Genomic DNA, 11,419 nt, shown 5'->3' with positions numbered 1-11,419 from the left:
CACAGAAAATATGTATAATAACAACAACAAAAAAATTGGGGTGTGACCAACCCATGACTTTATCTATATATTTGAGGAATATAAGAAGGTTAAAAAACAAAATTAGATATTGAACTAATAACTATGATAGCAATACAAATTGAGCGCAAATATATGCAAATCCTTGCACAAGACAAAAGTTCTACTTCCGGTTGTCAGATTTTGTTCAAATTTTTTTTATTATTTAAAATCAGTATAATTATAACACACATTAAATATCAAGAGGATAAAAATAATTTAAAAGGTTAAAATAAAATAATGAAATATTGTTTAAAAAAAAAATACTACTTCCGGTTTACAAATTCTGACCAAAACGTTACCAAATCTAAGCTAGTACATAAAGAATACAAATATAATTTTTCAGCTTAATACGTTCAGGGGTGTGGACAGGATTCAGGCCACAAAATTTTTGACCTTTCTACGAGGAGAAAAACCCACTTCCGGTTCATTAAATTTGGTGATTTTATTTTTTATTTTTACTTTAAATCACTATCTTTATTATACACAATAAATATCAAGACGCTTAAAATAATTTAAAAGGTCAAAATAAAATAATCAAAAAATAATTAAATATTGTTTTAAAAAAAAATACTACTTCCGGTTTACGAATTCTGACCAAAACGTTACCAAATCTAAGTTAGTACATAAAAAATATAAATATAATTTTTCAGCTTAATACGTTCAGGGGTGTGGACAGGATCCAGGCGACAACATTTTTGACCTTTCTAATAGAAGAAAATCCCACTTCCGGTTCATTAAATTTGATGGTTTTATTTTTACTTTAAATCACTATCTTAATTATACACAATAGATATCACGACGTTTAAAATAATTTAAGAAGTCAAAATAAAATAATGAAATATTGTTTTTAAAAAAAATACTACTTCTGGTTTACGAATTCTGACCAAAACGTTACCAAATCTAAGTTAGTACATAAACAACACAAATATAAATTTTCAGCTAAATACGTTCAGGGGTGTGGACAGGATCCAGGCGACAACATTTTTGACCTTTCTAATATAAGAAAATCCCACTTCCGGTTCATTAAATTTGATGGTTTTATTTTTTATTTTTATTTATTTATTTATTTGGAAAATTTACAGTTTATTAAGTTACATAGATTGATAGTAAAAAAATATAATTATGTTAAGTAAACCATTAATAATTTTCACATATAGGTAAAAAAAAGAAAAGCTCAAACATTTAAAATAAGAAAAGAGTAGGAAAATAAAGCACATGGAAATAAGGAACATGGAAAGTACACAGAATAAAATATAGCAATGTAATAAAAATAAGATAAATTGTAAAACGTAAATAGAAATTGGCAATTGATGAGTACGTAGTGATAGACGTGTAGATATCCAGAAGCATAAATATCAGCAGTTATGTGTATATGAATATAAATATACACATACATACTTGCATCCATAGAAGCGATACGGAATTACCGAGCAAACCATCACTCGTGATACCAATTGAGTTAAAATAAAATTAATAAAGCGAATTATATAGTTTTTTGGTAAGTATTTGTTCATAATATAATAATAAACAATGATTAAGATGACAATTTTACTTAAAATTACTATCTTTATTATACACAATAAATATCAAGAGGCTTAAAATAATTTAAAAGGTCAAAATAAAATAATGAAAATATAATGAAATATTGTTTTAAAAAAAAATACTACTTCTGGTTTACGAATTCTGACCAAAACGTTACCAAATCTAAGTTAGTACATAAACAACACAAATATAAATTTTCAGCTAAATACGTTCAGGGGTGTGGACAGGATCCAGACGACAACATTTTTGACCTTTCTAAGAGGAGAAAAAGCCACTTCCGGTTTATTAAATTTAGTGATTTTTTTTTTCATCACATTAATACAAAAATTATACTTGAATTTTTTCGTGAAGATCACACATGTTTAATGGGTCGAAAAAAATAGTGGATGATAAATCGAACAAGAGTAAACTGCCACTTCCGGTTGAGGTATGCTTACCAAATTTTACCCATAACTTTCTATTACGCTTAAACTTCTAGATATAAAATTTCAGTTCAATAAACTAAAAGGTTTCTGAGAAAAATATAAAAAACCTCGATTCTCTAGAGTAAAACTACTACTTCCGGTTCAGATAAAAATATTTAAAAAATATAAGATTACAGATATTATTATTTCTATTACATGTAAAAAAATTTAATCCGATTCAGTCAGCGGTTTGGGAGATAATTGAATTAGAAAACTTAAAAAAAGAGGACACCTATAAGGGGAGGTACCATTTCCGGTCAACTAAAAAATTTGAAAAAAATTTTCGTCATGTATATAAGAATTTTAGTACCCGATACCAAGTTTTGGTTCGATAGGACTGACGGTGTTCAAAAAATCCCCAAAACACACAGACACACAGACACACACACACACATTTTTTCTAGATCATGAAAACGTGATCAATAATCGATTCTGAGTTCGAATCAGTCAAAATCTCGAGTTCGAATTTTCGCATGATCACAAAACTTCATCTATTGTTACTACGTACATAGATAAAGTAAAAACTTCTATATATACTGTTTGCTAACAATTTTTCCTCTAACCTAATAGACGGCGCTAAGTCTCTTGGCATTTATCGCCATCTATTGAAAGTTTATTTAATTAATTAATTTTTCTATTGGTGTTTTATATTGTTCATATGTAGATAGGTAGGTAGATTTTACCTTTTTTTTCATATAAAATATAAATTAAATATATTTAAAAGGTATTTGAAAAACACAGATCAAACACAGGACCGCCACATTTCTTTTAATTTTTTATTTATTTAATCTAATATATAATTTCGAAAGGTACTTTGTAAATATATACATATATGTTTATAAGTAACTTTGGTTGGGAATAGTAAACAAGTCAAAATTTCTATGACGACGAGTCGAATTTTTTTTTTTCGATTCAAATAAATTTAATAAAAAAATAAATGAATATTTATTATTAAATTCGCCATGTTTACGCTGTTTATATTACAAATACTGAGCGAAGCCGGGTAAAACAACCAGTACTTAATATGTCAACACCCATGCGATGATATTTCATCAGTTACAACAATAGTATAAAATAAAATCTTTCACCTATTTTCATAGGAGGTTTTTTGTTCGACAGATTGTATTTATATTGTAACGTAGGAACATGAGTGAGGGTATCCACTGTCTAAGTGCATTCGTGGGTAAACAATAGAGATCCCGGATTAGGCGAATCCACTCAGAAAGTGTCCGAACAAATGATACGCTGAAGTTATCACAGAACAATAGACACACCACGGTAGACCTCTACGTGCCGAGACAAAAGATACATAAATTGATCTGGGAAACTGTGATGTACAACTTGTCCTTTATAAGGAGGTACATACGGTAGATCAGATTATTCTGGAGTGAACGGTGGTTACGTGTGGACCTCCTAAAATTTTAAATAAATGATGTGAAGCGACTTTGGTCTTTCATTAGGATCCTGAACCCACCAAACCACACGCAAACTAACCCAAAATCATACCACATGAATGAAAATTATTTAACCGAAATCGAACTTCAATGTTCTATTCCTTTATTCAAAACCACCTTTAATATATCAACAGGCAAAATACTAGTCCAGTTTGTAAAATATTTCGTTATGCCGGATATTCAGAATATGTTTTTATATTATATGAACACATTTTTTAAGGATGTGGTTTTTCAATGTCAATTAAATTATCACATTGATAACATTCGTATGTGGTAAAAGATCATATCATTTCAAAAATAAATACTTACCTATCAACTATTGTTTATTTTAAATCTGAATGGGACTTGTATTTGAACGCATTCGATAAATGAAAATAAATTTAATAATATGCATGTATTTTCATATTTAAGTAGTAATCTTTGACATACAAGTTTTGTTCCCGATGAAATATCGTCGCATGGGTGTTGGCATATTAAGTTAATAAATAAATAAAAATTAAAATAAATGTGTCGGTCCTGTGTTCGATCCGCACGCGGTCGGATTTTTTTCAAATATATTTAATTTAATATTTATATATAATTGTTTAATATAAAAAAAATGTAAAAATTACCTATCTACCTACATATAAACAATATAAAACACAAATAGAATAATTAATCAATTAATTAAATAAATTTTCAATAGATGATGGTAAATGCTCCGAGACTTCGATTTGCCTAGAGGAAACGTTGGTAGCAAACTGTATATATGTATATAAGTTATTTTCTTTTGGTATTATGTTTGAATACGTTTTGCTGGCAGTGGTTTAGCTGTGACGTACATATCTATGTCAAATCAAAACGACTAGTATAGTACGGCGAGCGTTATCTCAGACAGACATAGAGACACACAGAATAGCGATATTATATATATGATGTATGTATGTATATATTTTTTGAAAACTCAATTTTATTACTTTAAGCTATGTAACCGTGTAAAATATTAGAAAAAAATACAATACATTAAAATTTGACAAAACTAAACCAATATCATGAGTCGCAATATACATATACTTATCTTTTGTGGTTTCCATATTTACATATACATATACTATGTATGTACATTTGTAATATAATACATGCCATGCGATATTTTTACGACGCATCAGTTTAGATTGTGGTTCGATTCGGGTAAGTCATTGCACATACTTTGTAATTATCAATCCGGAATATATTCAACTTGCATTTGTTTTAATTTCCAAAAGAAAATGAAAAAAACCAAAATTATAGTGGATTCGCATCCGAATTTTGCTAATAAAAAACTCAAATGTATGCACGATGCCATGAAAAAAGGGAAGTACACTGATTTTGATTTCACAGTTCGCAAAAAGAGGTATCTTCATTTGATGTCTAAGCATATTCATATTAAAAATGTCAGCTGTAATGTTATTTTTTCACAATTACAGTTTTTCTGTTCACATGGTGGTGCTTTCCGCTTGCAGTGAATTCTTTTTGAAAAACAAAGACAACTTGAGTGACACTTTTTCCAAATACAAAGACCCCGTTATCAATGGAATGTTAGAGTATTGCTACACTGGACAAACATGTACTAACGCTTTCACCACAAAAACAATTTATTGATTCATTTTAATTTTCTCCCTGTAATATTTTTAAAATGTAATTTCAGCCATCGATACCAAGCACTACAAAGACTTCAAAAAGCTAGCTAAAACACTTAAAATTAATAGTATCGCCGATGTATTCAAAACGATCGATCAAGATAATTGCTTTCACGTTTTGAGATTATCGAATAAACAAATGTCAACAGAAGCTATGAGTTTCATTCAAAATAATTTTGAAACCGTATGTTTTGATTATATAAGATAATTTTCATTTCTCGAATACACTACATTTTAATTTCTGTTTTAGTTGTATAAAAAGCCCGACTTCCTCAACCTCCCGGCCCCCATTCTGACTGAGATTCTAACGTCAGACAATATAAATATCAGTTCCGAAGAAGACGTCGTCAATTCTGTGAAATTATGGGTTACTCATGATAAACCAAACCGTAAAGATCATTTAGTGAAGTTGATGAAATTGATAAAGTTACCTTTGCTTTCTATTGAGGTATTAAAAAACTGTTAGTATCGAATAAAATATCATAACCCTTTAAAGTACATTATGCGTAATACTTTCAGTTTATCGTCACGGAAGTTTTGGACTTATTTTCTTCGTCTCCAGAATGCATTGCTAGCATTCAACAAGAAATGAAATCAATTTTGCCAGACTGTAATAATGTGAGTTTTTGCAGGAAAACTTACAAACTAGTCGTTATTGGATCCAACGAGTCTGATGTATGTACATATGTTTTTATCGACATTTTATTATATTTAAAAATATGTGTATATGCTATAATTTTGTCACATATTTTATTTTTAGACAATCGAAATTCTTAGTGGCAGATATAATAGTTGGTCTTTAAGTGAGAATTTTCAGTTCAGTGGAAGAGAATTTACACCAGTTCTCGTGGATGACTGGATAATGATCATCGGCGGAAACAAACACAGAGCAATCGATTCCGTAATGTTTCAATGATAACACTGTTCGACAAATGACAACTTTTTTTTTGGTTAAGAGACAAGATATGACTTTTCTTATTTTATGCGAGCATTGATAACTGGCTTACATCGATAAAATAAACGAATTTTTGTTATTAATCCACAAGAATAGTTGAAATATGATTTTTCTAAGTGGAATTTTATTTAATTCTCATATATAGATAATTTAATATATTATCCCTATTAATTGAATTCAGATTCGTGTAAATACGAGTAAATACTAGTACGAGCTTTTAGGTCGTAATTTTAAAGATTTAAAATTAAGCACACTTCTAATTAACCCTTTTCAACAAAAACAAAAAATAGTGTGGCCAGAACATTATTCCAATAAACACATTTCAATAGAATATACTCAATATAAAATAGTATTAACAGTGGGAAAAAATCCCAAATGAAAATACGTACTTTTGACTTTTGATTTGAACTGGACGACTACTTAGAGAGATTTTAAAGCTGAAAAGTACTACAAATGAAAGTTAAAATACCCGACTATAGATTCCAATATTCATTTTGAATAGGAAATTGACAGATTTTGAGACATCGACCAAACACCAAGATATAGAAAAATCACGCGATTTAAAAAACACCTATATCAATCAACATTTTTTATTACCAGATTCGTGTTCACTGGGCATAGATCTATAAGAAAAGTCATATCTCGTCTCTGAACCATTTTTCGTGTCGAACAGTGTAATTTGTACCATTTTATTTAATTGATTTAATCAAAATACATTTAATTATTCAAATTTATATAGGTGAACTATATCAATTTGAAAGACGGTCAAAAATACGCACTGAAGCCGTTGAATCAGGCTCGTTTCTGGTTCCCGGCAGTGGCACTTAGACGCAATTATTCTACTTATGTATATGCCATCGGAGGTCATGATAAAGTATCAGAATTGTCATCAGTTGAAAGGTGATCCTGAAATGAAAAATAAAATTAAAATTTAATTTATATCGACTGCAGATGAACTTACCGTTAAAATGATTTCGAACAGGTGGAACAGCCAGACAAAGAACTGGGAGACAAACGTCGCTCCATTGTTGCAGGCTGTTTGTTATCACAGTGCTTCTGTCATCAACGACAAAATCTACGTGACAGGTGGCAGTACTAAAAAAAATGGGAAATATAAATCCATCGCTGATGTGCAAATGTACTCAGTAGAGTCAAACTCTTGGTCTTATCGCGCTCCGATGATTAAAGGAAGAGAGCAGCATGCGGTTGGTTATAATGACTATCATGATTACCTGAAAATTTTCTGAAAATTTAACTCAGCTGGTTTCAGAGCATTGTTATAAAAGAAAGAATATTTGTTGGTGGTGGCTTTTTCACGGAAGAAAACCTCTATTTGGACAGCGTCGAGTCATACGATTCCAATGCCAATCTGTGGACTTTTTATTGCAACCTGCCTCATCCTCTAAGTATACACAGCCTTTGTGTTTTTCAAAATATGTTACTTTGTATAGGTAAAGTCACTTTACATATCCTAGATAACAACTCAAAATTGTACTGTGAACTTTCAATTTTCAATAGATTATTTTTATTTTTAGGTGGAAATGATGGAAATGCTACAACGAATAATGTTTGGGAATACAACGACATAAGCAAAAAGTGGGATCTTTTAAAAAGCCTCAGTAAAAATAGAGGCTTTACAAATGCATTCTTGATTCCATATGATTCGTTGCTTTGATATTATGAGGAAACGTTTTATGTATTTAAAAGAAAACTATTGCTGCGTGAAATAAATATACATAAGAATTGTTAAAAATTAATCGCGTTCACTTTACATAAATTTATTTGTTTACAAACTTTAAACTAGATTTTGAATTTGATTATTTATAACATCAATGTATTTATAACATTATGTACATCAATGTAGTTGACTAAACAGTAGGGATAAGGCACACCATCGATTTGTGGCACACCTAATTTACTAAGACATGCCATTGATTTATGACACACCTAAATTAATAAGACATACCATTGATGTGTGACACACCTAATTTACTAAGTAGAACCATTGATTTGTGACACACCTAATTAACTGACTAACCGAAATTGTACGACACGTGTCTTCAATACTTCATTGTTTTAAAGAAAAGTATATAAACTTTCAAACAACAACTCAGCTTTAAACGGTATAGAGGTGGTCGATAATTTTGTCTATCTGGGATCACTCATATCTAACAACGGCGGCAGCGAATTGGAAATACGGTGCCGGATTACATTAGCAAAATCGGCAATGTCACAACTAACGAAGATTTGGAAGAATAGAGACATTACAACTGCTGTCAAAATCCGTCTCGTGAAGAGTCTCGTTTTTTCTGTCTGCCTTTATGGTGTCGAGACGTGGACCATGAAGGCGGTGGATAGACGGAGAATCGATGCCTTCGAGATGTGGTCCTGGAGACGGCTACTGCGCGTGCCTTGGACCGACAAACGCACGAATGTGTCTATGCTTGAAAAATTAAAAATCAAGGATAGACTGTCAACAATATGCCTGAAATTTATATTGCAGTTCTTCGGACACATTGCACGAAGAGGTGAGGAGAGCCTGGAGCGGTTGGTTGTGGTTGGTAGCGTCGAAGGCAGAAGAGCCAGAGGCAGATCCCCCGCACGCTGGACTGACCAAGTATCTGCAGCGACGGGCGCTTCCACGGTAGCAAGTATTCGCCTGGCCGAATTTAGAACTGAATGGAGGCAGCTGGTTGACCGGACATCATAGTCACGATCCTCAGTGATGAGGGAACCGACAGCAATATGTAAACTCATTTCTGATAGAGTTCAAGTAAGTCATCACCATCAAGACTCCGAGAGAGGGAGTCATCATCATCGACTCTGCAGATGACAGTCTTTATCATCGACTCAAAGAGTGATAATCATCACCATGGACTCCGCAAATGACAGTCGTTAGTCATTAATATCGACCCCGCAAGTGACGGTCAACAGCATAGCAGCATAGCTCGGTCTTTAAGCTTTTGCCTAACACCGAGAGGCGCCAAATTCGATCCCGAGCTGACCTCGATTGAAAATAATTGTTCTGAGTATATATGTAGTGCTGCTGGTCAGACCTGGATATTTGTGACTCCAGGTCAATCGTTTCCTATCAGAGTTTGCCAATTTTCTCTGATTTCATTGTTGAAACGGTTCCCGATTAAAAATTGGCTAAAAGCCTTCCTACCTACTATGTCTCCACTATTTGAGTATGATTAATGTACAATAAAATGTATGTACAATTCATAGATGTCTCGTTATTTGCGAGTTTTCAGTGTCTCGTAATTCAGCGACTTGTATTATAAAAATTCTGTATTGTTTGTAATTGGCCAGGAAGGCGCATTTGGGTTTACCTGTAAGGCCTTCCTGGTATAAAATGTAATAAAAATAAATAAATAAATAACACATCAGCAGCAGAACAAAGTTAAATAGTGAAGCAAAGTTAAAGTGAAATAGTTCTACGCATCTCATTTAAATTCATCATCGTTTCATAGTTAAATCTTTCGTTTTTTGAATATATCTAACAATAAGATAAATGTAACGTAATAATAACAATAAAGAAATCTTGGTTAGTTAACCAAGTAGTTTTAAAATATTATCAATCTTTCATTGAAACCCTGCAGTGATAATATCGGTGGCAAAAAATGTGAAAATTTATTAATATTTCATTGGAACGTGACAGTATGTACATACATAGTTCAGAGTAATAAAATTAAACATGTCTCCTACATAACTATATATGTTTGTTTGCAAGTTCTGGAATTGGTTAAAATGTTGATCAGTGTCGTAATATTTCCTCACCCCTGTCCCTGTGCATTCATCCCGATCCTTGGGCCAGACCAAGTACGACTCTTACTAACGTGTCCCTTTTAGTATTTGTTGCACATTGTTCTCTCGACACGCCAAGTGTGTGTATGTTATCAGCGGGTGCAGTTGCAGAAACAATGCAGCTCGGGCAGACGCTTCGCTGACATTCGTTCGAGTTGCATTGTTGTGCAGTGTCACTATCCACCCCACTCCTTTCCCATTCTCCTCTTCATTTTACATAGTACTCCCGTCCTCTTCTCCCTAGGACTCTCGTGCAATCTTACCTCGTCTGCCCTCGACAATTCGTTAAGTGAAAATGCATACAGCCTCGCTTACCGCGGTCGTTCTCGCCCAAAACAACAACACGCCATTCGAGTTTAATAGTTTCAGTTGTATGTAAGCATACACCATGTACATATATACAAAGATCTGAAATTAAATCTCTCGTACCTGCATTTAAATTTGTAGCCATGTAGTCATGCATTAATTAAATTAAGGTGAGAACGAACTTCTTTCAACTGAATTCATTGTGATTATCCAAAAGCGTCGTAAATAATAATAATAAAAAATAGTAATTAAAATAGTAAGTAAAACTATAACAAACAATTATACAGTACTATATTCTTCTTCTAATGCCGAATCCGTATTCAGACGTAGGCGACTACCATGGGCAGACATCGTTTATGGCCCGTGCGAATTCTTCCCTATAATGGGCGGGGACGCGACAATTGGTGCAAGTCCAAAATGTTCAACGACAAAATGTACCCGAAAATTAGTGCACTGACAAAATGTACCCGCGACAAAATGTACCCGCGACAAAATGTAAACGGAAAAAATGTTCAAGCGACAAAATGTTCAAAAATCCTAAATTATCCTATTTTAATGGCAAAAGTAACTTTTTATTGTATTATATTTATCGATGTATATGGTACTTTTTATCGTATAGATCGCGGATGTTATTAAATTATTATAAATTAAAGGTGTTCTCAACCGTACCAACATATTCTTATTTAAATTGAACAATTACATTTTAAGCGAATGTCATTGTGACTCATTGAATATCATTTTAAGATGTCATTGAATTAGTATAAATGTCAGGGGTTCTCAACCGTATCCAATATTTACGTATTTAAATTGAAAAAAAAAACTTTCTAAGCGTATGAACTGCAGATTACATTGAATTAGTTTATATGGCAGGGCTTCTCAACCGTCTCCAAAATTTACTTTATTTCAAATGAATAATTTACTTTTTACCGTACACATCGCGGGCGTTATTAAATTAGTATAAATGACAGGGGTTCTCAACCGTATCCAATATTTACGTATTTAAATTGAAAAAAAAAACTTTCCGAGCGTATGAACTGCAGATTACATTGCATTAGTTTATATGGCAGGGCTTCTCAACCGTCTCCAAAATTTACTTTATTTCAAATGAATAATTTACTTTTTATCGTACACATCGCGGGCGTTATTAAATTAGAATAAATGGCAGGGCTTCTC

The 11,419-nt window shown here is 32.1% G+C and overlaps 1 protein-coding gene across 1 annotated transcript; it reads left to right on the top strand.

Annotated features, from left to right (window-relative positions):
- The first annotated feature begins 4,664 nt into the window (after positions 1-4,664).
- On the top strand, positions 4,665-9,702 carry LOC143914159 (kelch-like protein 7). The gene is made up of 11 exons (XM_077434254.1): positions 4,665-4,690; positions 4,765-4,892; positions 4,966-5,105; positions 5,187-5,362; positions 5,429-5,626; positions 5,698-5,853; positions 5,939-6,079; positions 6,873-7,033; positions 7,116-7,338; positions 7,404-7,584; positions 7,669-9,702. Exons 2-11 carry the CDS (start codon positions 4,768-4,770, stop codon positions 7,806-7,808), a joined length of 1,641 nt encoding a protein of 546 aa, XP_077290380.1. The 5' UTR covers positions 4,665-4,690; positions 4,765-4,767; the 3' UTR covers positions 7,809-9,702.
- The last annotated feature ends 1,717 nt before the right edge of the window (positions 9,703-11,419 follow it).

Source organism: Arctopsyche grandis, chromosome 7, assembly GCF_051622035.1.
Source record: "Arctopsyche grandis isolate Sample6627 chromosome 7, ASM5162203v2, whole genome shotgun sequence".
In the NCBI taxonomy this organism is placed as follows: Eukaryota; Metazoa; Arthropoda; class Insecta; order Trichoptera; family Hydropsychidae; genus Arctopsyche; species Arctopsyche grandis.
The sequence above is the reverse complement of the archived record's forward strand: the minus strand, read 5'-3'. Positions and strand labels throughout refer to the sequence as shown.

Excerpts from the sequence above, each read along its gene's own strand:
- LOC143914159 (XM_077434254.1), top strand. The coding sequence starts at position 4,768 with ATGAAAAAAACCAAAATTATAGTGGATTCGCATCCGAATTTTGCTAAT. Across the intron at positions 5,363-5,428 it reads TTCAAAATAATTTTGAAACC|TTGTATAAAAAGCCCGACTT; the intron begins GTATGTTTTGAT and ends TTTCTGTTTTAG. Across the intron at positions 7,585-7,668 it reads AAATATGTTACTTTGTATAG|GTGGAAATGATGGAAATGCT; the intron begins GTAAAGTCACTT and ends TTTTATTTTTAG.